The sequence below is a fragment of the Puma concolor genome, chromosome B4 (genome assembly GCF_028749965.1).
Source record: "Puma concolor isolate L17-30 chromosome B4, mPumCon1.1.hap2, whole genome shotgun sequence".
In the NCBI taxonomy this organism is placed as follows: Eukaryota; Metazoa; Chordata; class Mammalia; order Carnivora; family Felidae; genus Puma; species Puma concolor.
The window spans coordinates 11058128-11083919 of NC_141673.1; the positions used below are offsets into that span (position 1 = coordinate 11058128).

Genomic DNA, 25792 nt, shown 5'->3' on the forward strand with positions numbered 1-25792 from the left:
CTAGGCGCTTCCAGGCCTGGGGACACGGTGAGGCTGGGGTCTCCGGGAAGCCTAGAGGAGAGGCCTCGCCGATCCAGGCCAGGGAAGGCTCCGGGAGGACTTCGTCTCACACGTACCGGTGGGGTGCGGGCACAGCCTGTGCAAAGGCCCTGAGGAAAACCAGCGCCGTCACCGGTGCCTGACTGGTGAGCCTTTGAAGAACATAAATTAGGTCAAGAGACTCCTCTGCTCCCACCTGTGAAGCCCCCAAGCCACCCAGACTGAGCCGAGGCCCTGCGTGGTCTGGCCTCGGAGGCCTCCCCCTGCCTCCCTCCTCTCCAGCCACCCCGCTCTCCTCCTGGTCACCCGAACGCACAAGCTTGTCTCCACCTGAGCACCCCGGCAGGGCCCTGCTCCCCACTGGAGGCTTCTTCCCTAGATGGTGCTGTATCCCTCTCACTGTCTCACAGAGGCCTTCTGAGCTCGCTGGTCAGAGCCAATGAATGAGTGAATGAATGAATGAATGAATGGATGGATGAGACTGGGTGTGTCTGGAGCACAGGCAGGCAGGAAATCAGCAGAGGAAGAGCCGGAGGGGGGAGGCAGGGGGAGGAAAGACTAGGGCGGTGTAAAGTCTGGAGGGCTCCGGAGGGTGGGCTTAATTCTGGGGGTGATGAGAAGCCAGGCGAGGGCCCCGAGCAGGGCAGGGAGACCCCTTCCTCACCTCCGGGAGCTTCCTAGAGCCCATCTACTCCTCGGGAACTTGGCCAGACAGACGAGAGGCTGAGGCTGGAAGGAGGGGCTTGCCCAGGACCCACGGCAAGTTCAAGGACAGCATCAGGGGGCCGGGGGCTCCAGAAGCCGGCGTGGGCATTTGTTTTCTCCTGTATAATAGCTTTGATTTTGCCCTTGACCCCCCCCCCCCCACCAAAGCCTGAAATATGTATTCTTTAACCCTGTCAGCCTGCCCTGGGCCCTCCGGACTCGGTCGGTCTCAGGACGGCTGCCCCCACCTGGCTTTCCTCCGGCTGGTGTCCAGCCGGTGGCCAGGACTGTGGACTCCCACCGCAGTGCTCCCTCGCGCTGCCAGCCCTCGCAGCACTGCCCAACCCCTCACCTGCCTGGGATCGGGAACCAGCTGTCGTCCCCGGGGGGACATGTGCCACAGTGGCCTGGGGGACGTCCAGCTCCCCTGGGCACCACGCTCCTCTCTCCTCCCCTCTGCGGGAGCCAAGGCCAGCGTGGGTGGCCAGATCTCCCCGGTAACAGGGTCTGTGCCCCCCCCCCCACCGCCGCCCCAGCCTCCTCTCCTAACCTGCCGCCCCTCCCCTCTCCTGCACCTGCTCTCCGGCCCCTCCCGCACCCCCCACTCCTGCCCCCTCCTTCCCCGGCTCTCCGTGTCACCATCTGTGGCACAATCCTTCTCTGTCACTCTGCCTGCCACCCCCTCCTTCTCCTTCCTCCTTCCTTGCTCTCCATCCCTGCCTCTCTCCGCATCTCCTCTCGCCCCTTCTCTCCTCCCTGCCACGCATTTCACATCACTCTCCCTCATTCTGGCTTTCCACCCACTCACTGTCTTCTCCCTCTCCCTCTCTCTCCACCTCCGACCGACCCCCCTTTCCCCTCTATTCCTATTGGCTTCCCACAGTCCCTGCTCCCCTTTGCTTCTCCGTCCACCCCCACCCTGCGCTCCTGCCCGCAGAACCCCCTCTGTGCCCCTTCCCGCCCCCTCCTCCAGGACGTGTCCTGGAGATGGGGGGGTGACGCACAAGGCACCCGTGGGAAGTCAGGGCCGCAGACCAGATGGGAGAGGCTCTGTGGGCAGCTGTGGCCGCCGCGGGCCTAGGAGGGGGATCGGGCCATAAGCCCTGTAGAAGTGGGCACCGCGTGGGGACCCCAGCTAAGGGTGCTCTGGGAGCTTGGGGACTGGGCAGGGAGGGGGGCAGCAGGATGATAACCAGCCTGGCGGCAAGCAGGGGAGCCCTCACCCCATGGGCAGGTAAGGAGGCTGGGGCATGGGTGGGGCCCCAGAGGGTGGGGTGCCGGGGCCCACCCTCTGCCCAGGGTGAACTTGAGAGGCTGGGGGCTGGGGGCTGGGAGACGGTGGGAAGGCCCAGGGAGGAAGGAGGCCTTCCTGTGCCCTCCTGGTGGGCTGCAGAGGGTGGGGGCAGGTTAATCTCGGACTCTCGTGCCATGGTTCTAGAATACTGGGATCGCACAACAGCAGAGTGTCAGAGCTGGAAGAAAGCAGATGCATCATGTCGGTTGGCCTCCTTGGCTCACGTGCCAGCTTCTCTGAGCTCCCCCTCCACGCCGGGCGCTGTGCTCACGGCACGCTCCCATTTAATCTTTACAACAAGCCCGGGAGGTACGTCTACCTGTCTTCATTTGAACGGGAGGAAACTGAGGCCCGGAGCTAGGCAGTGACCTGCCCAAGTTCACACAGTAGCCTGGTGCCATCATTCTGTGGCAGAGACCAAGCCCCCAACCCCGGGCCTGCGGGGCGTGTTCCTGGGGGTCGGGCCCCGGGCCTGGAATGGGATGAGTGAGTGAGTCGGCAGTGATCAGCACAGTCCGGGTCTTTTGGGGGAAGGCCCAGTGTTGCAGAGGGCGGGCAGAAGGCAGTCGGCCAAGGGCATCAGCCTGCGGCATTCAAGGCCGTCCTGGCTCTTGGTTCCTCTCAGCCCGGGGCCTTCAGGGAAGCCAGCAGGGCCAGAAGGCACTGGTGATTCAGAAGTAGACCAAACCGGGTTTTAATTCCCGTCTTCCGCTCACCAGCTAGGCGAACTTGTGCAAATTACTGACCTTCCCTGAGCCTCAACGTGCTCCCCTTTAAAAATCCTCCCTCCTGGGCTTGGTGAGGATTTCACGATGTGGGTCTGTGCCCAGGAGCAATGCCCCCACTTTGCTCGGAGCTCTGGCTGCTCAACTGCTCGGTCTGTTCACGTTTCCCAGGGCTCGGTGCTGTGTCAGGGGCTGGGGCTAAATAAACAAATAACTCAAGGTCCCTGCGACCCAGAGCCTGCGGGTAAGCGGATGGGGGCAGGCGAATGGAAGGTGATGGGCGTATCTGGCATCTCTGAGGGGCTCTCCTGAATTGCTGTGTGGCTCGGAGCAGCCCCTCGCCCTCTCTGGGCCTCTGTCCCCGCCCTCCCAGAGCAGTCCTGTGAGGAGTCCGCCCCCGGCTTTCAGGCGAGCTTGTGCCAAAGATAAACCAGACAGGGAGGAAAAGTCCCTCCTCCCTGAGGATGAACCAGATCATGCACAGGATCCCAGCTCCTTAAAGAAAAGGAGGCACCTAAATTGTAGGGGCAGAAAGCTGTAATTTTCCGGCTCCTGGCACCCAGCCTCTTAAACTTTGACAGGGAAGATGGGCCCAGATGGAGGGTGGAGGCAGGGAGTCTTCCAGGGAGGGCAGGGGCTCTGGGAGGGGCTATTGCACCCCCGGGTACAAAGACAGGGCCTGGACGGCCGCGCGCGCCCGTGTGTGCGTGTGTGTGTGTGTGTGTGTGTGTGTGCGCGCGCGCGCCTGAGAAGGAGGTGGGAGGGGGGTGTCCTCAGGGCTCACCTCCAGGCTTCCCTGGGGGCATCTGTCCCTGCAGCCTGGAAATTAGGTTTGCCCAGCTCCCAGGCTGTCTCAGAGCCTGGCGCTTTCCTGTCTCCTGCAGCCCCGGGCTGTGATTGGCTGCCCCATGGGGATGCTGTAAAGAGAATGTGCACAGGGCGGCAAGGTGGATGGATGGGTGACGCAGGGCTCCGGGGCTGAGGAAGCCAGAACTCCAAGGTCTCAGATTCCACGTTTCCAGGTTGAACAAGGGCCGATTCTGGCATTCAGGAATTCTGACATTCGGACTCAAGGACGCGGAATCTAAAAATCTGTGACTCTACAACTCAGGCCTAAGAATCTAAAATTCTGGTTTTAGGATCTTACGATTCCAGGGGTTTGAGCCCACGATCCTAAGAGTTCAAGAACCCGAAGAACAGCGAGGGAAGCTCTAAATAGGTTGGTGGGAGAGTGGGATGCAGGCTGGGTGCCTCCCCAAGGCCCAGCCTCAGTCTGCCAGCCTGTGAAATGGACACGCGTGCGTGTGTGTGTTGGGGGTGGGGGGGGGGAGGACGATCTTAAGGGTCCTCCCAGGTCTGCCCCTTCTTAGCTGTGTGACCGGGGCTAATGTGTCCAATGGTGGGGACAACACTCGTCCTTCCCCCATCAGACCCCTAGGATGCTGCATTTCACTAGCTTCGCCTGGAACCTGGCAGCTGGGGTCAGTGACAAGGAGCCGGAAGAGCTGTTAGGATCCTATGAGCCCCGTGTCCAGATAGCTCCTCCCTTAATGCCGCCGTCCCAGAGTCAGGAGAGCTGATGGGGTCCCGGGGTGATGATGGGGCACCCCCTGGGGTTGGAGGAGCGGGGGGGGGTGCTCTGAGCCCAACCAGCCTGGGGCATCATCAGGAGCAACCAAGGTCAAGGGGTTCTTTGCTATTCTAGGCAGTGCCCGGCCTGGTGCTCAGAGAGACTTTAGAAACCGAGACGTTTGTTCCTAGTTAGGGTGCTTCCTTTTTCCAGAAGTTTTGCATCTTTTTTTTTTTTTTAATGTTTATTTTTGAGAGAGAGAGAGAGAGAGAGACACAGAGTGCGAGTGGGGGAAGGGCGGAGAGAGAGGGAGACACAGAGCCAGAAGCAGGCTCCAGGCTCCGAGCCGTCCGCACAGAGCCCGACGCAGGGTTCGAATTCACGAACCGCCGGATCATGGCCGGAGCCGAAGTCGGACGCTCAACCGACTGAGCCACCCAGGCGCCCCCAGAAGCTTTGCATCTTAAAAATAGTGTCCAGATAGGGCAATGCAGGTGGCACTGGAAGGATCCGGGCACAGTGTTGGGTCAGAAGGGGGATATCAGAGGCTTTCCTTCTCTCTCAGGGTTTTCTGTAGGGACAGGCAGGAGCCAAGGGATGGTGGGGGGAGGTCATTAGGAAGAAGGGGTGGGGAGCCTTGGCCTCCACCTGGGCCTCCTGAGAGCCAGAGGTAGGCTAGCAAGTTCCGAGGTGGGCGGCCTTTCCTAGCGGGTCTTGAATTTCCGCTGTCGGCAATTCCCACCCCCTTTGCATTAAGAATTGTCCACTCCGGGTTCCTCTGATTCACCCGATGCCTCCAACACCGATGCAGAGCCTGTGCTGTATGAGGGACAAGGAGACGCTTCAAAGCAGAGTGAGAGGGTCTCCACACTTAGGGAGAGTCAGTCTAGCGGGGAAGCCGGGAAGCGTCTAGCTCCTTGCAACACACGGGAGGCACGATAAGAAAGGTACTAACCTTAGTGAACGGGCATGCTGCATGGTGCCCACCGTGTCGCTGGGCAGACTCTCATTCATGATTCAGGACCCGTCTGGAACCTTCTCTTCCCTGGGAAACCTGCCCCACCGGTGCAAAGAAGTGTGGCTGTTCTTGTACCTCCTTTCCGGTGTGAATTTCTCACCATGGGGGGAGAAGGGGCCCCACACGCCCACCCCCCTGTCCAGGTTCACAGCCGGCCATCCCAGGCAGGGCCTCTGTGGGAGCGCAGCAGGATGGGCTAGGCTTGGGGGGGGGGGCCCCCAAGCACTCCGGTTCCGGGACAGGGGACATCACTGTGCCTGTGGTTCCTAACTCCATTCAAAATCTGAGGAATCTGATACAAGCTCTGGGCTCTGCCGAGACAAGATGTAGACGCATGAACTTTCGCCAGAGTTTTGGGGGGTTCACGGATCCTCTGAAGTTCATAGAGAGACCCAGGTTCAAGGTTAAAGACCCGGGATACGCAGCACCGTTTTTTTTTTTTTTCATTTTGTTTAATGTTTATTTATTTTGGAGGGAGGGGCACAGAATCCGAAGCAGGCTCCGGGCTCCGAGCTGCCGGCACAGAGCCCGACGCGGGGCTCGAACTCACGAACTGTGAGATCATGACCTGAGCCGAATGTCAGACGCTCAACCGACGGAGCCACCCAGGCGCCCCCCCCCCCTCACCCCACGCACTGTTTTTCCAATGTGAGGGCTGAGACCTGTGGGTGGTTGTCTCGGTCCATTCTGGCTGCTATAACAGACTACAACGGGCTTACGAACCACATTGACTTCTCCCAGTTCTGGAGGCTGGAAAAGCAAGATCAAAGTGCTGGCTGATTCCGTGTCTGGCGACACCTGCTTCCTGGTTCGTGGTTAGTCCTCTCCTTGCCGTGTCCTCACAGGGCAGAAGGAGTGAGGGGCCCTCTGGGGTCTTTTATGGCCCAGACCCCATTCATGAGGTCTCCACCCCGAAGACCTAATCACGCCCCAAAGGCCACGCCTCCTAAGACCGTTACTGGGGGGGGGGGGGAGGGTTTCAACACGTGAATTTGGGAGAGGGGGACACGTTCGGTCTATCGCAGGGGGTGATGCCCTTGGGCTTGGGCTTCTGACAGCCGAGGCATCCTGTGTAGAAAGGGCAAGTGTTGCTTTCTGAAACAGTATGACCTCGCTGAGTCACAATGTAAAATAGGCTGGCGTCAAAGACGGCCGATAAACTCTGGTCTAGAAGGAAGGGTCTGTGTTGTCATGGGCCAGTGGACTGATCCGTTCACTCCTCCGTTAGACACCTGTGGAGGACCCACAGGGGCACGGGTGCCAAGGGGAAGGGGACCCTGCGAGGCACAGGATGCCCTTTGCAGCCAGGCAAGCCCGCGTCCCCGGCCACACCCTGGCCACGTGACAGACGTCACCTCTCTGAGACTCAGTGTCCTCGTCTGACAAGCGGGGATGCCTTGGCGGCCCGTACGGAGTAAAATGGCTGGGGCCTGTCCGGCTCTGGCCGGGCGGGCGCTCTCGGCGTCTCCAAGTTCGGAGTGACGGGGGGAGGGGCGGTGGAGGGACCGCCATCACCCATCGTGACCCGGCCGTGTCCTTCCCCCTCCAGGCCAATAGCTGCCCGCTGACCGCCGCCACCTCCGCCTCCTCGGCCATGGACACCCCTGGTTTTCCTTCATCGGCCCCCACCGCCTGGGAGCCTGGGAACACCTCCTCGGCCTGGCCCCCGGATGTCGCCCTGGGGAACGTGTCCGCGGCCCCGAGCGTGGCGGGGCTGGCCGTCAGCGGTGTCCTGATCCCTCTGGTCTACCTGGTGGTGTGCGTGGTGGGCCTGCTGGGCAACTCGCTGGTCATCTACGTGGTCCTGCGGCACACGGCCAGCCCGTCGGTCACCAACGTCTACATCCTCAACCTGGCGCTGGCCGACGAGCTCTTCATGCTGGGGCTGCCCTTCCTGGCGGCCCAGAACGCCCTGTCCTACTGGCCCTTCGGCTCCCTCATGTGCCGCCTGGTCATGGCCGTGGACGCCATCAACCAGTTCACCAGCATCTTCTGCCTCACGGTCATGAGCGTGGATCGCTACCTCGCCGTGGTCCGTCCCGCCTGCTCCGCCCGCTGGCGCACGGCGCCCGTGGCCCGCACGGTGAGCGTGGCCGTCTGGGTGGCCTCGGCCGTGGTGGTGCTGCCCGTGGTGGTCTTCTCGGGTGTGCCCCACGGCATGAGCACCTGCCACATGCAGTGGCCCGAGCCGGCGGCCGCCTGGCGCGCGGGCTTCATCATCTACACGGCCGCGCTCGGCTTCTTCGGGCCGCTGCTGGTCATCTGCCTCTGCTACCTGCTCATCGTGGTCAAGGTGCGCTCGGCCGGGCGGCGGGTGCGGGCGCCCTCGTGCCAGCGGCGGCGGCACTCGGAGCGCAGGGTCACGCGCATGGTGGTGGCCGTCGTGGCGCTCTTCGTCCTCTGCTGGATGCCCTTCTACGTGCTCAACATCGTCAACGTGGTGCGCCCGCTGCCCGAGGAGCCCTCCTTCTTCGGCCTCTATTTCCTGGTGGTGGCGCTGCCCTATGCCAACAGCTGTGCCAACCCCATCCTCTACGGCTTCCTCTCCTACCGCTTCAAGCAGGGTTTCCGCAGGGTCCTGCTGCGGCCTTCCCGCCGCGTGCGCAGTCAGGAGCCTTCTGCCGGGCCTCCGGAGAAGACCGGGGAGGACGAGGGGGAGGAGGACGGCGAGGAGGCGGCAGGGGGGCAGGGGCAGGGGAAGGAGATAAACGGCCGGGTCAGCCTCATCGCACGGCCTGGCACCGGCGGGCAGGAGCGGCCGCCCAGCGGCACGGCCAGCAAGCAGAGGCAGTTCCTGCCCCGAGAGCCCGCAGCCGGGGGCAAGCTGGGCGCACTGCACGCCAGCTGTCTGTAGGGGCCCGCAGGGAGGCCAGCGTGGTCCAAGCACGGGGCAGAAGCTGTGGGGACGCCTCGGGCGGGCCACCCACGGTGCCCGGGGCCCCGTGACGGGATGTGTGGAGGCCTGGGCTCCCATCCTGTGGCTGCTGAGACTCACGGTGTGACCCTCGCGTAGGTCACTTTCCTTCCCTGCACCTCGTGTTCTCTTCTGTGACTCAGGGATGGGAGGACTGAGCCTGGCCCGGCTCTGCTGGACGAGAAGTCCGGAGGGGCATTGCCGCGGGCCGACCTGCCTGCGTGGGGCCCAGAGAGCTGCGCACCGGCCTTCCCCCTCAAAGACAGAGAGCATCCTGGCAGATGGGCCCGGATCTTGGCCCTCGGAGGGATGGACCGAGGTCTGGATCGCCCGGGGCTCAGAGTCAGGCTCCCAGGAGAGGGCCTGGGACCCCAAATAGAAGAAAGTCTTACCCAGTGCAGGGAGGGGTACACAGTGCTTAGGCCCCACATCAGCTCTCCCCCACTCGCTGCAAGGCCTGGGCGGGCTCTTCTCTCTGGGCCTCAGGCCTCCCTTGCTGAACAACCCAGGAACCTCCAGGCCCTCTCGGCCCGGGCGGCCAGCGCTGGGGCTCCCCTGCTCCTGGACAGAATTGTCCGGGATTTTGCAGGACAGTCAGGCAGTTCAGCTTCGGGGCCCCTTACCCCTTGGGCCCTTCCAAGGCCCTGTATCTTATTTTGTACTTGTAATTTTGTATTCTTTTTCATAAAGAGGGACCCCACACTGCATACATTTAGGCCACCTGAAGCCTGGCTCAGCTCCCGTTGAGGGCAGCTGACCAATCCCCAAAGCGGCTCGCTCTGCGTCCCGTGGCTGGAGTGGGGGTGTCTCTGGGCGTCTGCGGGCTCCAGGAGCCTCCCCTTAGCAGCTACCCCCTGGCGTTCCTCCCCTCGCGGAGACCAAGGCAGGATCCGGGCCAGGCAGACTGGCAGGGAAGCACAGCGTCTCAACAGCGTGGTGGAGAGAAGGAGGGAGAGGAGGAGAGAGAAGGGAGGGAAGGAGGAGGAGGTGGGTGGAGGACAGATCTGCTCCGTGATCTTGGAGCGATCCTTGGCCCCTCTGGGCCGGGCTCAGGTGCAGCGTCCCCGAAGGCAGGCTGTGGATGCCCGGCCTGATCAATCTCCAGAAAACGATGCAGCGAGGACGGGAAAGCAAATGGTCTGGAAGGCACGGCGCTGGCTGCCCGGAGGGCCTGTCTGTGCTGGTTAGAAGGGGCCGTGTCTTGATGGAAGCCCCTCATTCTCTGGGGCTACAGTTTGAGGAGGCCCAGGGAAGACAAGCCAGCGGGGCCTGGACAGGGACCACAGGGAGGGGCCGCCATGCAAGGACTCTCTCTCCAGAGATAACTGTTTAGAGCCACAGTGAGGCTGGCCCTGGGGAGGGTGGTACTCAGGCTAAATCCCTCAATCCTCCCTCCCCCACCCCCCGCGGAGGGCAGGGAGCTCCTCAGGGAAAGTACGCGAAACCACAATTTGGGGAGACCTAGGTCTCCAACCCACCTCAGGATCCTGCCTAGCCTTGACCTCTCTGGGCCTCAGTGTCTCCGGCATAAAACGGAGGTTGTCCCGGCTTGCCTACCTGCTCAGATCTGGGGAAGAAAATGAGTCATGCTGGGCAAGCCGCCAAGCACACGGCGACGGGTGGGGGTGGGGGTGGGTGCGTCACGTTATAAAGTGGAAACGACCCCCATGCCATGCCAGGCTTGGCCGACACCTGCTCCTTCCGCCAGCAGCCTCTCTGGCTCTGGCTCTCGGAGGTAAGAATACTGCGGGGCCCAAGACAGGAGGAAGGCTCCGGAGAGTCAGAGGCCAAAGACAGGCAGGGCTTGGGGAACGCGGCCCCCTCAGGAGGTCACCGAAACAGACTTCGTACGCGTGTTGGCGCTGGAGGCCCGGCCCCCAGTCTGGGATCCCCCTGATGAGGATCTGGGGTCTGAGGGAAGAAGGGCCTTGGCATCTCGGCATTCCCTGGCCGGCCCCGCCTTCCTGAGCCCTGGGACAGGTGCGCCTGTTCTCCAAGGGCAGCTGGAAGGCCCTTTAGGGAAATCCTGTGCGACTCCTCCCCCTAGTTCTTGTCAATAAAGACAGTGACCCCCGACAAGAGCCGTGACCTGGGCCAATTCCTCTGCCAGGTGCTGTGCGTCTAGACTGGTGTGCATGGATGGGTGTGTGTGTGTGTGTGTGTGTGTGCGCGCGTGTGTGTGCCACACCAGCCATGTCTCTCCGGGCATGGGCTGTGTTCCCGGGGTCGCGTACATATGAATACTTGGAATAAACGAACGAATAGGGAGATCCCATTTCCCAAGCTGCAGGGGGGCAATTTTCACACCGGGACTCTAGCCTCTTTTGCATTTGTGCCATGAAGGGACCCTGAATAAATGTGGGGAGGGCTGGGGCGGGGGGCGGGGGCTGGAAGGAGCTTGTGTAGGGGTCTGGGCCTGGAATCTGTGGGTTATTGGAAAGGCGGGGGCCACAGGGTGAGGAGAGACCTGGGGTTGTGAGCCTGAGCAGGAAGGAAAGAGTGGTGATGACCCTCCCTGCCTGATTCCTCCTCTCCAGGCGGTCAAGTTGCTCAGAGCCAGGGCCTTACCTTCAACTTCTCTCTCAGAGGCGGTTGCCAGGCAACAGCCCATGGTCACCAGGCTCTGGACCCGGACTTCATGCATCGGCACTGGCATCGGCATCGGCGGTGAGGATCTGGGAGTCTGCAGGGCCTGGAGTAGGGGGAGCCGAGGGCCCAAGGCTGCAGGTGTCCTCGCCTACAAGGGGTGGGGAAGATGGAGGTCACAGTCCCATGGGGAGGTGACAGCTGGGCTCCACAGGACTCTAAACACAGAAGGAAATACTCTAAAGGTGGCAAGAACCCCAGGCTGGGGTGTGAGGGGCATTCCCCGGAGTAGCGCGAGGTCGCAGTCCTGCCGACGCCTTGCAGTGCCCCGTGTCGCCGGCGGGCCCTGGTGACGTTCTCAGTGACACCGCTGGCAGGCTGGCCTGAAGGCACGGGGGAGGAAGACGCACAGTCTCCGTGCTCTTTGTCGGAACCACGGAAGCGCACGAATCACTACCTGGTGGGGGAGGGGGAGGGGGAGGGGGGGGAGCGTGGGGGGGGCGGGGCCGGCCGTGGGTGGGGGCTGAGCCTGGAGCAGAGGGAACCTGGTGTGCTAAGGCCCTGAGGCTGGAGAGCTGCAGGGAATAAAAGGAAGACAGGTGGGGGGGGTCAGGCCCAACTGAGGGACAGAAGTGGTGTCAGACAGGGCCTCTGGATGCGACCTTATTTGGAAGTAAGTTCCTTTCAGATGCAAGGAGTTAAGATGAGGTCATGCCGGGGTGGGGGGCAGCCCCTCCCCCCAATGGACTGACAGGGGCACAGGAAGAATGCCCGGTGATGCTTCTACAAGCCACGGAATAGCAAAGGTTGCCAGCCCGCTGCCAGAGCTGGGCGAGAGGCCCTCAGAGCCCTCAGAAGGAAACAACCATCCTGACTCTTTGATTTCAGACTTCCAGACTCCCAAACCGGGAGAAAATTAATTTCTGTTGGAAGCCACCTAGCTTGGGGCCCTCGGTTACGGCAGCCCCAGCGCACGAGCTAACAGATCCCCACCTGCGAGACAGAGATAATCGTCCCTCTTCTCCGGGATCTCCGGGGGCGTGTGTGTGTGTGTGTGTGTGTGTGTGTGTGTGTGTGTGGAACCGTGGCACCGACCCGTTCACTCTTTCATTCAGTGAGCGTTTATTAGGCAACTGTCAGCTGCAAAAGGCTGAAGGCAGAGAAGTGCAAGGTCCGTCTTTCAGGAGCAAAGGAAGTCACAGCAGAGATGAGAGAGAAAGAAGCCAGTTCTTAAGCACGCGGACTCTGGAGCTGCCTGGGTTCGAGTCCCGGCTCCTCCCTTCCCTAGCTGTTGGGCCCTGAACCGCTTAACTTAACCTTCCTGTGCCTCTGTTTCCTCCGCTCTGAGATCGGGGGAGGGAGGGCAGATTTCTCTACCGTTAGGAGGTTTAAATGAGTTAATATTTGTACACAGTTTAGACTCGTGCCTGATGCGTTAGGTGCTGTGTTGACATGGGAAGTGCTTTAACAGAATCAAGAGTCCCTCTGCCGGTGGAGGGTGGATGTCTTCTCCCTGGGAGGCGTTAGGGCCCAGCTGAGCCAAAAGAGGAACCTGGAGTCGATGGCGCAGGGAAGGAGGCCAGGTACCCAGAAGGGCTCCGATACCCATTCCCAGCTGAGGACGGTGAGGCCTGGGATGCTCATGCGACTTGCGCAGGGTCATGGCTCCGGAAGCAGGGACCAAGAGCCCTGTTTTCTGAGTCCCCAGTCCCCCAGTCCAGTGTCTCTAGTTTTTAACAATTGTGAAAACGGGGGACAGGGTGGCAGGAGCAAGGCTGGTGGTGGAGAGAGGGCCCCGAGGCCGCGGGTGGCCCCTGGGTAGTCAGGTGATGCCCTCAGGGAAGACCCGACAGGCAAGAGGCCAGCCCGGGCCCCACAGGGGACCTCCGTCGCCTCCTAGAGGCTCAGCCCCCCCTCCTGTGAGCCCTGCGGCATCAGCACAGGCCTGGCTGGCAGGTCACGGTGGTGTGCACACAAGGGTGAGTGAAGGGGACGCACTTGTGCACGTGTGTGTGTGCGCGCGCGCGCGTGCGCGGAGGGCAAAGCCAGCCCTCACTTTTTCACAGGCTCAAAGAAAATGCCCAGGCCACACCTGGCATCTCCAGGGTTCCGGACACCTCCCGGTTCACACATCCTGGGAACATAGTCCTGGGTCACACAACCCCGGGAACACGGTCGGGAGGCAGCCAGGAGCCCGTGTCCTCTATGGTCGGCTTGCTACCGGGGGTGGGTGGGGGGGGGGGAGTGGGGAGGACAGGGGGAGTGGGGAGGACCTGGGGGGAGTGGGGAGGACTGAAGAGGGGTGGGGAGGACGAAAGGGAGTGGGGAGGACCGGGGGAGGCGAGTTGGGGGGGACCAGGGGGAGTGGGGAGGACCTGCGGGGAGTGGGGAGGATGGGGGAGTAGGGAGGGTGGGGGGGCATGGGGAGGACTGGAGGGGAGTTGGGAGGATGGGGGGGAGTGGGGAGGACTGAAGGGGAGTGGGGAGGACGGGAGAGTGGGGAGGATGGGGGAGTGGGGAGGACGAAGGGAGTGGGGAGGATGGAGGGGAGTGGGGAGGACGAGGGAGAGGAGTGAAGGGGACCTGGGGGGAATGGGGAGGATGGGGGAGGGGAGAGGACCTGGGGGGAGTGGGGAGGACAGGGAGAGTGGGAAGGATGGGGGGAGTGGGGAGGACAGGGGTAGTGGGGAGGACCTGGGGGGAGGACTGAGGAAACTGAGGAAGACAGAGGAGTAGGGAGGATGGGGGGAGTGAGGAGGACCTGGGGGAAGTGGGGAGGACGGAGGGGGGAGTGGGTAGGACGATGGAGTGGGGAGGGTGGGGGGGAGTGGGGAGGATGGGGAAGTGGGGAGGATGGGGAAGTGGGGAGGACCGTGGAAGTGGGGAGGACCAGGGGGAGTGGGGAGGATGGCGGAGGGGGGAGGACAGCAGGAGTGGGGAGGATGGGGGGAGGGGGGAAGAGGCCCAGGGTGGGATGCGGCCTCTCGGGCCTGCTGTCTGCTTTAATTGCCAGAAAAGGTGTCAATATTTGCACACGGGAACTGGTGGCCGGCTGCCGCACTTGGTCAACACGGCCCAGACCCGGTTTCTCCATCTGTAAGGAGGGGTCGTCGCCTTCCTTCTGCTCCTCAGACAGGGCGGGTTTCTCCTCTCGGGCCATCAAATGGCAGCAGTTACACAGAGAACGAAGCGAACCGTCAATGCCTGTTCATGCGGGTGGCAGTCAGCTGAGAGGTCAGCCACACCATCGGGCTCCGACTCCAGCGGCCACCACGTCTTAGCGCTGCGGGACTCCGGGCTGGCTTCGAGCCTCGGTGTCCTCATCCGTAAAACGGGCTCCTACCCTCATCTCACAGGACTGTCGCAGGACCCGAGGGCTGCGCCACGGGCTCCGGCCCGGGCCAGCGCTGTGCGCTGTGTCCGGCAGGGGGCGCCGCGGCACCTCCGCCTGGTCGCGGCTCCGCTCGGCTGGACTCGGCTCTCTTCGGCTCGGACCCGCTTTTTCAGACTCGGCTGTGTTCGGCCGCACCCGCTAAGGCCCGGCCGGACTCGGCTCTTGCTCGGTTGTCCTCGGCAGCGGTCGGCGAGAGTCGGCTATGTCCGGCCTGGCTCGCGCCCGCTCGACGCCGCTGGGCCCTAGACTGCCAAGTCCCCTCCCTGGCGCCGCGGTGGCTCCTCCCTGCCGCCTGGGGTTGGGCTTCCCGGGTGGAGGCCCCGAGGCTGCTGCAGAGTGGCCCCGAGGCTCCGCAGCCGGTCGGCGGTGGGGCCCGGTTTGGCCGAGCCCTGGGCCGTGCCGAGGGTGCCGCGAGCATGCCCGCGGCCGCTGGCAGACTTTTCCCAGTGCTCGAGGCCGAAGCGGGTGGGCCTGGGTCGGGGAGTCGCCCCCACCCCCACTTCTACCCAGAGGAGGCCAAGGTTGGCTGCTGGATTCCCTCCCACGCGCCATGGCGGGCTCCTCATCCCGGTTCTGCCGCCAGCCGCCCCGTGGGGAGGGAACCGTTGCTGCACCTGTTTCCTTTAGCCTCAGTTTCCCCCTCTAACAGTTAACGAACGGGGTTCTTGGGTGGCGGGGCAGGGGGGCGGGCGACGGGCAGGCGTCCTGAGACCTGCGGGCCCTTTCCTTCGCTGGGCCTCTTGGGCGTTCAGTTTCCCCTTCGGTTGAAATGGGATTAAACGCGCCCAACTCAGATTAACACCCTTGGGATCAGCGAGTCCAGGACGGAAACTGAGTCCAGAGGTGGACGTTCCCCCAGGACCAGCCAGTGGAAGGGCTCGGTACAACCAAGTCTGGGGCTCACCGCGCAGGGGGGGAAGCTGGACGAACTGCTGGGGAGAGGGAGGGTCCCCTTGGACCCTCCGTCCACTTTGTGGAGAATGGGGTTTGGGAAAAGTGCATGGGCTCCAGGGCCACCCCTTAGCGCGTCGCAGTGGGCCCTTCATCTTCCTCGTCCCCTCCTCTACCCCATTATCTCCTGAAGAAGGGGGCGGGACGCATGGGGAGCGTCACAAGCCGCGGGTGGGATGGGACACACACAAGCTACCCGGAGCGCCCTGCCCGGCAGGCGGCGCTCTCGGTTTCCTTTGTTTAGTTTCTTAATTGGTTACCGACCTTGAGCGGTCAGATCGGTGACTTGTCATTCGCAATTTGCAAAGCTGACTCCAGGACTCATGTGTTCTCTTCTATGTCATTTTTGAGAGGCACACATCTTATTTTTTAAATTACAAGACGGTTCCTGGCGCTTTGTAAGCACTGACCGAATGTCACTATTTTTATACCTGTTCCCCAATCCTGGGCAATAACCTAGGCGTGGCTAGGAGCTTGGTTCTGAGAGTGAGTCTGTGCCTCATTTTCCTCATCTGTAAAATGGGGATAATACTCAGAGATTTGCCGAGGGATTCGATGAGTTAATATGCTTAAAAAAAAACCCTTAGGACAGAGCCAGGTAGGGAATAAAAGCCATCTTTTGTAAGCAGGGGGAGAAGAGGGTGGTTGGGGAACACACAGCTCTGCCCTGGGTTTCTGGCCTTGGCGACGAAGGTTTTGGCTTCCTGCCTTGGGGTTACACCCTTGCTGATGGGGGTTGTCGCAGAGTGACGAGAGGTATCCCAAGCCAGCTTCTCTTGGGGTCCCAGGGCTTCTGACTCGGGTTTGCCATATTCGCGGTGTAACCATGGAGAAGCACTGATGGGTGGCCCACACAGGGTACCCCACTGGGTGTCCCACAAGCTGTTCGGACGCCCTCGGCCTCGTCGTGTCCCTCTGGCCCAGGGACTCCCGGGCTCCGATGTAGGGAAGTGTGCCCAAGGTCACGCAGCTAGGAGGAGCGGAGACCTAACACTTTTCTCTGCCCCAGAGCTGGAACTCTGTCTCTAAGCTATCTGGCCAACTGGGGAGATCCTCCAAATGGCTGGGAGACCCGGGGATGCTGCATCGATGAAGGCATTTTAGGCACAGTGGGAGAGAGCGAGAGGAAAAATATTGAAGTATAATACATCTGAGTCTTGCTGTCTTGTCTGCCCTGCCTCCAGCTGTTCTGGACAGAATAAAAGAGGGGCTTTTTTTTTTTTTTCTGGGGCATCGGCCTGGCTGGGGGGCCAGAGGAGCTGGCCTTAGAACCTGGCAAGCCCAGTCCCTTTCCTGGCCCCCGACCTTCTCATCTGTTAAAGGGGATGAGCAGCCTTTGGCAGGGGGCTGCACGGAGTACGGTGCGGGCACACGAGAGGATAAACTATTCCTGTGTCCCCGGGCTGAGCTTCCCATCCCGTAGGGTCGTCTTCCCTTCCCTTCCCTTCCCCCTTTCCTAAGCCAGAGGGCTCAGAGACAGCCAGGAGCTGTCTCCCCCTCTGGTGCTGCTGACTCAGCCCTTCTCTGGTGGCAGCAGCTCGGGGAGGGTGGGGAGGGTGGCTCCCCTTGGCTCCCTCCCTCTGTAGCCTTGGCTCAGTGCCCTGGGAATGCTGCCTGGGGCAGGGCCACGGAGAGGGCATGGCCAACGTGGACTTGGAGTTTTCTCAGCGGCCATAGTCCTTCAGTCTGCTTCCTATGGGGCCCCCTTGGACCCCGAAATAGGCCTGGCGGGGTGGGGGGGCTCCACGTGGGCTTGGGAGGTGAAAGCAGCACAAGGCTAGAAGCTGGGCGAGTCTGACCCTCATTCCAGCTTGGACTCCAGTTTGGCTGTGACCTTGAGCCAAAGCCCTGGGTTTTTTCTGGGTCACAGAGTCCCTGCTGGTCAGATTAAGTCATCGAGTTAGGTCACCTCGAAGAGTCCTCCCAGGCCTGATATTCTGCTGTTTGATTAGCCCCCAAGCTGATAGAAAAACGGAGGCCCAGAGAGGAGAGGCGGTCAAGGACACACAGCCCCGGGGCTATCCTCTCCTCCAACCTTGCCCAGCTGAGCGGAGCCTGGGGTTTGGGGTCCGAAGCCCCAGACTGAAATCCGATCACCCTCGGGTCTCTACATTTCTGTGCCTCCCGAGGGCAGTAATGTCACCACCTCCGTCTTCCCGGGGCACAGACACTGAACGACGGCCTTTGCCCCTCAGCGATGCCCAGGCGTGTTCACGGGACTCTAGTGGGGTGGGGAGCCCTTCCTTTCTGTGGGGTTCTGGTTCTTCATTTGCCGTGTGACCCTGGGAAAGCCCAAGGCTGGCAGGGGGGTGGGGGGGGGTTGTTGAGATAACAAATGGGAACACCTTTAGGTGTTCGCCCTGCAAAGATGAGGTCCAGCCCAGGCAGTAAGTCCTCAACAAATGCAGAATCAGAGGGTGCTGGAGGGTGAGGGACATCTGAGCCTGCCTTTGGCGGGTTCTCTGACCCCAGAGGCTACGGCCTTTGCAAATATTCCGCAGCCCCCTCCCCCACCAAGCCCAGGCCCACCCCAGATTCTAGCGCTGCCTCCCCCTTCCTGAGCAACTTGGGGGGGGGGGGGGGCTCCTGCCCTGTCCCTTCCCTGGCCTTGATTTTCCAGCCTGCACATCAGGGGGCCTCACTCAGGCCCCTTCCGGCTCCAGCTCTATCGGGCCTCTGAATCAAACCAGACCCCACTGGATCGCCAAAGAGTTAAGCGAAGGAAATCCCCAGCTCCCTAGGCTCCCTTTATCTCCACGCGGATCCCAGAAGCTGGAGAGGAGCAGGCGGGGAGGAGGGGAAGTGGGAAGCCAGCTCAGCCCGCTCCCTCCGCCTTCCCTCCGCCTCCCTCCCTCCCTTCATCCCTCCCTCTTCAGCTTGCTTGCTTGCTTGGCCTGGGGGTCCGGGCCAGCAAGAGGCAGACATGGACCAAGGAGCCAGAGGCTGCCCAGAGGCTGGGGGTCTGTGAGCCGCTGTGGAGGCCGCTGGACACAGGGTGAGTGATGAAAGGTCCTGTAACTCCCTCCAGCAGGGCCCAGGGGGCTGGGGTCAGAGCCCAGAATTCCCTTCCTCCCCCCCTGTCTTCCTAGGCACATCTTGGGTTCTGCTGTCTCCCTCTGACCCTGGCCAGCCCCTCTTGCTCATTCTCTGGCTGACTGAGATCTCAGCACCCCTCACCCCCAGAAGGGCTGCCCCTGCCTGGACACTCACCGGCTCAACTCTGCAGGCCCGGCTCCCTCCTTCCCCAGAGAGCTCCCAGCTCCTGAGTGGAGGCAGCAGGGACCCCCGATCACCCCCGCCCCCCCCCCCAACCACAACACGGTCCCTCACCCTTGATCCCTGCCAGGCACCCTCCCCCAGGGCCAGTCAATGATCACGGCTGTGGTTATTATTACTCTAGTTCAAGGCTGCCTTGCTTCCTGCTTCCTGCTTCCCAGGTTACAGTTCTCTGTGTCTCCGAGCTTTTGACTCCCGGCTGGCCCGGGGCCCACAGAAAGATCCCCGATCGTGCCAGTCCTCTGGGAGAGACTCTGCTCGTCCTGTCCTGTGCAGGCCCCGGGAAGACGTCTTGTCGGTTGCAGAAGGAACACGTTGTTTTATTTTATTTGCTTATTATGGAAGGGTAATTGACATGCAGTGTCAGTTTCAGGCGTAGATGACTACATCCCAGTCATTTGGCAATTCTGTACATTACTCAGTGCTCACCGCGATTAGCATAGTCACCGTTGGGTGTTATTGCAATGTTATTAACGGTCTTCCCTCTGCTGTCTTCTTTTCCTTCTTTTTGTCAGAGTCCTTTACAAGTCAGGCACTTTCCCTGCCTTTGGATCCTTCCAAACAACCTGGGAGACGGGTGGTGGTTTCTTCTGCTTTTACATGTCAAGGAGTGGGAAGCCCAGAGAGGTTAAGCCGCTAGCCCGGAGGTCACACAACTTGTAAACTCTCCCGGGATCTCAGGTCCAACCCCGAGGCCTCCCCTGTCCCCAGAAAGTCACGTCTCTCTCTATGACCGGGGTGGGGGGAAAAAGAGGGGGTTTTTGCTCTTCTCAAAAATCACTGGGATGTGACATTTACAAATACAAGATGAGGGTGATAATCTTGGACAGAGATTAGGCTGATCTCTGAGAAACTGATCTGCCTGATTGAGCAGAACCAGGAAGCCAGAGCAGGTGGAGCTTGGGAATGGTCACCTCTAAGGAGAGGGGTGGTGTCTCCGGGGACTGCCTGCCCCCCCCCCCCACTCACTGCTGCCCCCCAGCCCCCAGAGCTGCTCTTTTAACACCTCTCTCTTACCTCAGTGCTCAGTGGAGACAGAGTAGCATTTAAAAATAATAATTTTACCTTCTCTGCACGTATTAACCACACAAAAAAATATTTTTGAATCGTACTAAATGTTAAAGTAGAACGAAGAGGAAATAAACAAAGAAACGCCAGAAGTGTCAAAGCCAATCTGGTTTCAAGAGCTGAGTTTCTGATCCTGCGATAAGGTGCCAGCCCCCAAACACCGCTATCACCTCAAAGGCTCTCTGCCTGGCTTCCTGCCCACCCGCCTGTCCCCGGTGTCTGCTGTCCCGGCCACTTCCTGCCCCTCTCCTGGAACCCTGGATCGTCTCTTGGCCAAGGCCAGAGACCGTCTTCATAGCCCCTTGGGCTTCTCTGAGCCTTTTGAATTTTCCGGACCTCCTCAGCCTGCTCCTTAATTCCAATTTACCCCCTTGGCAGCGGATTGGCAGATCTGTGATGACTGACGCAACCGCCGTCCAATGAATTAACTCCGGAGCCCTCCCTGCAGGGCTTCTGTGTGAGGTCGCGCGGGTTATTGACGGTGCAAAGGTGCTGAGAGGAAAGGTGGGCTGACGCCAGCCCTTGCCAAGCCACGCGCCCTCAGTGCCGCATTCCTCCCAAAATGACATCTTCTCTGTATTTGTCTCTAACGCGTCCGGCCAGAGAGTCACCTCCTTTTGCCTGGCACCCAGGCAATTGTATCTCAAAGGTACAAGGGCAGCATCATGGGGCACAGCCCCGTGCATTTTCTCTGACGGATGTCGCTGCCTGGCTGCTAGAGTAAATGAACTTTCCTGGCCCCTTTGGCCGGACCACGGAGCCCCTGTGCCAGACCGTGGGCTCAGCCACGCGTCCCCCCTCCCGGGGAACAAGCCTGCAGAATCTTTCGTGTTTGTCCCAAGGGTCCACCGACCTTCCTAGTGCTGCCGGGGGCTCGCCGGACACGGAGGAGTGGGTGACAAGAAAACAAGCCCCGGGGAGGTGGGTCGGGGGTGGGGTGGGGGGCAGAAACAGCATTTCACGGGTGATGACTCTTGGGTGGCTGGGACATCTTCCTCACCCTCCTCAGCAGAGGCCTCCAGGGACCCTTGTCTGTTCCTGGCCCGTGGCTCCCTAGAGGGGTTTCCCTCCCAGGCCCTGGGTTTCTGGGGCCTCGGCCTGCGGGCCGCACATCGCGGCCAGTCTCTTCGTGACCTTGGAGAAGTTGCTTCTCTGTGTGGGTCTCAGTCTTCTCGTCCGTTAAGTGGGGGCACGATCGCTCCCTCCCCGAGTTATGTCAGGTGGGCGGACGCTGAGCGGGCAGCCTCCAGGCCGGGCATCGGCGCGGTGTAGATGTTAAGTTAAATAGAGTCTCTGCCCCTCCTTCCTTGCTCCAGGTCGCCATGGGGATAGCTGCCCTGGGCCTCCTCTGCGCGGTGCTTCTGTTCCCTCTCTTGGTGCTTGGGGTCCCCACCCAGGAGCCCACCTCTGGGGAAGCTGTGGCCTCCGGTCCCCCTGGGTACTGTCGCCGGTGCTGTGACCCTGAGGACTCCCTGACCCCCGCCGACGAAGCAGATGTGTCCTCAGCCTCTCCATCTGCCCTCCCGTATGTGCTGCCTGAGGTCAGGCCCTACATTAACATCACCATCCTGAAGGGTGAGTGCCCACACGTGGCTCAGGCTAGACGGGTCCGCTTGGGGATGGGGAGGGCCTGGGGGGGTCTCTTCCCGGGCTGGGGTCAGTGAGGTGGAGGGAGCAGGAAACACCAGGACGGAAGGCTGTCCGAGACCCTTTCTTTCATTCGCACGTTTATTGAGCACCTGCTATGTGCCAGCACTGTTCTGGATTCTGAGGACTGAGCGTGAACAAACCAGACAGAGAAGCCCACTGCCACGGAGCTCCCGTTCTAGTTGGGGAGGCAGACAGTGAGCAATAAATATATTACCGCGTTAGGCAGACAGAACGTTGGATGGTGAAAAATGCTATGGCAGTGGTGAGTAGAGCAGGGCAAGGGGCATCAGGAGTGCAGGTAAAGGGGGGGGAGGTTGCATATTAAATGGGGGTGGTCAGTGTAGTTTCAATGAGAAGGTGAGGGAGAAGTCATGTAGATATCCGGGGAAGAGTGGTCCAAGGTGAACAGCAGGTGCAAAGGCCCTGGGGCAGGAGTGGGTCTGGTGTGTTTCAGGGGCAGGGGACAAAAGGAGGAGCTGAAGTTGGAGGTGAAGCAAGGACCCGATCAGACTTGGGCTTCCCCTCTGAGTGAGATGGGGAGCAGGGGGGGGCTCAAGCAGAGGGAGCTGATCCCACTTGGGTTTCAAATGGATCCCTCTAGTGTTGCACGGCGAATAGCCAGCAGGGGACCAGGGTGGAAGCAGGGACACCCGTGGGCAGCCCCTGGGGCTGTCCAGGTCGGAGCTGGCTCTCTGTCCTCTAAAATCAGGAAGAGGCTTCTGCTGCTGGGGCCTGCGGGCAGCTGGGCTGGGGCCAGGCCCTAGACCCCCGTCACCTCTGCCTGCGCTGACAACCACCCCAAGAGCTCGGAACTTTGTCATTCCTCCCCCCCTCCCCCCCACTTTGCAGATGGGGAAACTGAGCCCCCGAGAGGGGAGGAGCTGTGCTAGGAGCACACAGCTGTCAGGAGCAGAGCCAGGGTCTGGCCCGAGGTCTCCGGAGGGCCAGGGCTCGGCTGGCCTCTGAGACCCTCCGGCCCTGAGATCTCACGGGTGAGGACGCCTCCCTTCCTCCACGTGGCCCTCCGAAAACCCTGAGTCGAGGAGGACACGCCCGGGCCAGACTTAGTTGCGGGAGGGGCGGGGGTGGACCCTTGGCCGCGGTGCAAGGCTCCTGGCTGGCGTCAGGGCTCCCGGGTCCCAGCCCCGGCTGCTGGGCACCTCTGCCCTGTGGGTCAGGCTCGGCTCTCCCTCCCTGGCTTGCTGCCTCACTTGTAAAACGGAGAAGGAGACCCCCTCCTAAAACCACTCTTCACCCCCTCCTCCCTCGGGGCAAAGAGGTGCTCCATAAACTGTAAAGTGCCGGGCACGTGATGAGACCATTCTCTGTGGAGGCCGTGGAGCCAGAGCGCTGCGGACCCCTTTGTCCCCGCTTCTCTCCAGGCCTCTCCTCCCAGGGGCTGGGCCCTCCTCCCCTCTTCCCACGGGTGTGGCCACGGTCCTAGGAGACCTTGGGGAACCACAGGGCCCTGTGGGTCTCTCAAAGGGGAGGGGCTGATGGTGCGATCATCAAATATGTGGGGTCAGGTACCTGGAGACACAGGCGGTCGCCTGCGTCTCCTGAGTTCAGGGTCGGCCTGGAACAAAGGCTGGGCAGAGGCGTGCGTGCCCGAGGACCAGGTTAGACGCTGCCGGACCCCAGGGCAGGCAGGGACGGGCTGAGCCTCGCTGGGTGGGCCATCCCACCTCGCGAGTGTGGGCTGTGGCGCACTGTCCCCTAGGACATTTTGTTGAGGGCCCAGGAGCACCCCTGCGAGGTGGACGTGATCCTTCTTAAGATATAGACAAGGCAACCAAGACCCTGACCGGGAAACGCCCCGGTGGGACATAATCCCCACCCAGGGCTGCCTGGCTCCTACCCAGGGCTTTTCCCTTCGGGGAAGCAGAGGTACTTTTCTTGGGTTCCTTCTCTGGGTCAGAAAAGCAAAGCGCATCCTGCACGTAGCCCACGTCTCCACTGCAGTCTGGCTGGGGGTTTGGGCCTGGCCTCCCAGGGGCCACACCACGCCTTCACTGTAGGGGGGAGGGGAACAGGCAGGCGGAAGACAGACCCTCCTGAGTCTTGCGTTACCTGCTTCCCCTGAGCTGTGTGACCCTGGGTGACTCCCTCAACCTTCCTGGGACCGGAGACGGTCATGGTATCTTCCTTAGACGGGCATTCAGGGAGGTGAGGGCTGGCATGCACCAAGGGGCTCTGTAAACGCTGGGTCCCGCACTGGCCTCCTTCTCGCGTCTTCCGCAAACCCACGGAGGGACTCCCTTGGCGCAGGCCTGGGCACCTGCCCTGACTTTCCCCTTCTTGTCCCCACAGGTGACAAAGGGGACCGAGGCCTACTGGGCACCCCCGGGAAGCTGGGCAGGGAGGGTCCCCGGGGGGAGCGCGGCCCGCAGGGCACCAAGGGCGCCAAGGGGCAGGCGGGCAGCCCCGGGGGCCCGTGCCGGACGCGCTTCTCCGCCTTTTCCGTGGGCCGCAAGACGGCCCTGCACAGCAGCGAGGGGTTCCAGCCGCTGCTCTTTGACACCGTCTTCGTGAACCCGGACGGCCACTTCGACCTGGCCACCGGCCACTTTGTCGCCCCCCTGCGCGGCCTCTACTTCTTCAGCCTCAACGTGCACAGCTGGAACTTCAAGGAGACATATGTGCACGTCGTGCACAACGAGGAGGCGGCCGTCATCCTGTACGCGCAGCCTAGCGACCGCAGCATCATGCAGAGTCAGAGCGTGATGCTGGCCCTGGGGCCCGGGGACCGCGTCTGGGTGCGGCTTTTCAAGCGCGAGCGGGAGAACGCCGTCTACAGCGACGATGTCGACACCTACATCACCTTCAGCGGCCACCTCATCAAACCCGAGGAGGACTAGCGCCTCCAGCGGGGGCCACTCCGGCCGGGGGGTGGGCTGGGGGCAGGGCGGTCCCCTGCGAGGCCTCAGTTTGCACCTCCGTAAAGTGGGCCCCCGGGACCTGGCGTTCTGGATGGTCTTCCTCTTCTTTTCTCCCCTCCATCACCCCTTTCTCTCCTCTCTTGGACCTATCTTAAGAAGCCCTCTGACCTAAACGTTCTAGAATTTTCCCAGCCTTTTAAACCGGCACGTCCCGGACTTGAACGTGCATCTGAATGACTTTGGGGGCTGTGCCAAAATGCAGATTCCGATTCGGATTCTGGAGGGGGCCCGTGATTCTGCATTTCTAAGACGTTCCTGGGTGGTGCTGATGGGGCTGGGCTGTGGACCCCGCTTAAGCCACCAGATTCTAGAACTTTCACACGCTTCTACTTTCGGAACATTCTGGAAGCCTCCAGAACATTCTCTTCCCAACATCCTCCCATTCTCGCATCCCTCTGGGGCTCCCCCTCCTCTGTTCTCTTGCCCCTCCCAGCCCACCCTCCGGAAGGTGCCTGGCTCCCAGGTGCTCGCTGACCCTCCTTGGCCTCTCTTGCCAGCCCAGCGTCCCTGGCTTTCCAGGCTTGGTTAAGGTGCTAAAGCCCTGGTGGGCGTCTCCTGCCCAGCAGCGCCTCCTCTGGCCCGATGCCGCCTTTACACATGCCACCGGGGAGTGGGCCGGGCTTTGGACCCCTCAGCAGGTCTAGGGAACTGAAGCGGCCAACATTCCGGGTCAATCAGGGGAAGGCTCCTCTGAGCCATGAAGCCAAGACAGGCACCGGGAGAGGCCAAGGTCAAGTAAGGGGACATCAGGCTTTCTGTCCTTTCTCCCCCTCCCAGGGTGGGCCGGCATGGCCGCGTCCAGCCTTCCCCTCCCCCCATCCCGGGTGGCCTGAACCTCTCTCCAGAGGGAGATGGCCTCCGCCCATTGGTGCTTACACAGACCCCGGGGCAGAGGTGGCCCCAGTGGTGGTTTCTGGTGCTCACTCATAGCCAACGGACCCATGGCTACGTGGCTGGGGGCTGGCAGCGGGACCTGAGCAGGTGCCATCGAGGCTGGCACTCTCCCAGCCGCCCCCCCAGCCTGACTTCCGCCCCTGCCCTGCTTGTCCAGAGTGATTAAAGTTCGTGTGTCTCTTTGGCAATGCGGGCTGGTTCTTTCTGCTCGGCTTCCTCTGCCCACCTTGGGAGGGCGGCCCGTCCCGGTGCTGCCGGTGCCCCCCGGGGAAGGCTCAAGAGACGGAGGCAGCCCAGGGCTCCTCTCCGTGTGCTTCCCACCCACCAAGACACCGGCCCCCTTTGTCACTCATCCGCCAGGGCGCCCCGGGGCGGCCAAGCTAGCGCGTGGTGGCCACTCACGTAAATATAGTTACAGTTGACGTAACCCGTGCAGGCTCCCCTCACAGACTCGACGGGACATCCTGCACCCCTGGGCCTCCCTGTTGCTGTGTGAGATGGCTTCTTGGGTACTGTGTGCGAGAAAGAGCTGTGCAGGAGGAACGGCCCCCCGGACTCAGCCTAGCCCAGCCCGGTGACCCACCCAGGCAGGGGGTAGACACAAGTCTTCGAGTCTTTGGAACCTATATGGCCACGGAAGTTTTCCCACTGGACCTGAACTCCCTGCGGCTCTCACTCAAGGGGCTCCTAACAGGTCAGGGGCTACTCAGGGGGAGGCGATCCCAGGGCCTGCTTTCCGTCCAGGCTCTGTTCATGCGCCATTGGCCTC

The 25792-nt window shown here is 61.7% G+C and overlaps 2 protein-coding genes and 1 long non-coding RNA gene across 6 annotated transcripts; 2 read left to right on the forward strand and 1 right to left on the reverse strand.

Annotated features, from left to right (window-relative positions):
• Window positions 1–18464, reverse strand: LOC147578909 (uncharacterized). Its single transcript, XR_015253323.1, has 3 exons — window positions 18407–18464; window positions 10834–11002; window positions 1–191 (listed from the first exon to the last, which is right to left on the reverse strand). It is a non-coding gene; the product is annotated as an uncharacterized LOC147578909 (long non-coding RNA).
• SSTR3 (somatostatin receptor 3) lies at window positions 1357–10344 on the forward strand. Of its 4 annotated transcripts, XM_086712338.1 has the most exons (4): window positions 1357–1978; window positions 2183–2347; window positions 3903–3982; window positions 6901–10344. In XM_086712338.1, exon 4 carries the CDS (start codon window positions 6946–6948, stop codon window positions 8203–8205), a length of 1260 nt encoding a protein of 419 aa, XP_086568464.1. In that variant the 5' UTR covers window positions 1357–1978; window positions 2183–2347; window positions 3903–3982; window positions 6901–6945; the 3' UTR covers window positions 8206–10344. The 4 variants fall into 4 exon arrangements, with proteins under 4 accessions (XP_086568464.1, XP_086568463.1, XP_086568465.1 ...); XM_086712337.1 differs by lacking the exon at window positions 3903–3982; XM_086712339.1 differs by lacking the exons at window positions 2183–2347; window positions 3903–3982.
• Window positions 17810–25211, forward strand: C1QTNF6 (C1q and TNF related 6). The gene is made up of 3 exons (XM_086712341.1): window positions 17810–18191; window positions 20857–21115; window positions 23501–25211. Exons 2-3 carry the CDS (start codon window positions 20863–20865, stop codon window positions 24046–24048), a joined length of 801 nt encoding a protein of 266 aa, XP_086568467.1. The 5' UTR covers window positions 17810–18191; window positions 20857–20862; the 3' UTR covers window positions 24049–25211.
• Window positions 25212–25792: the final 581 nt, after the last annotated feature.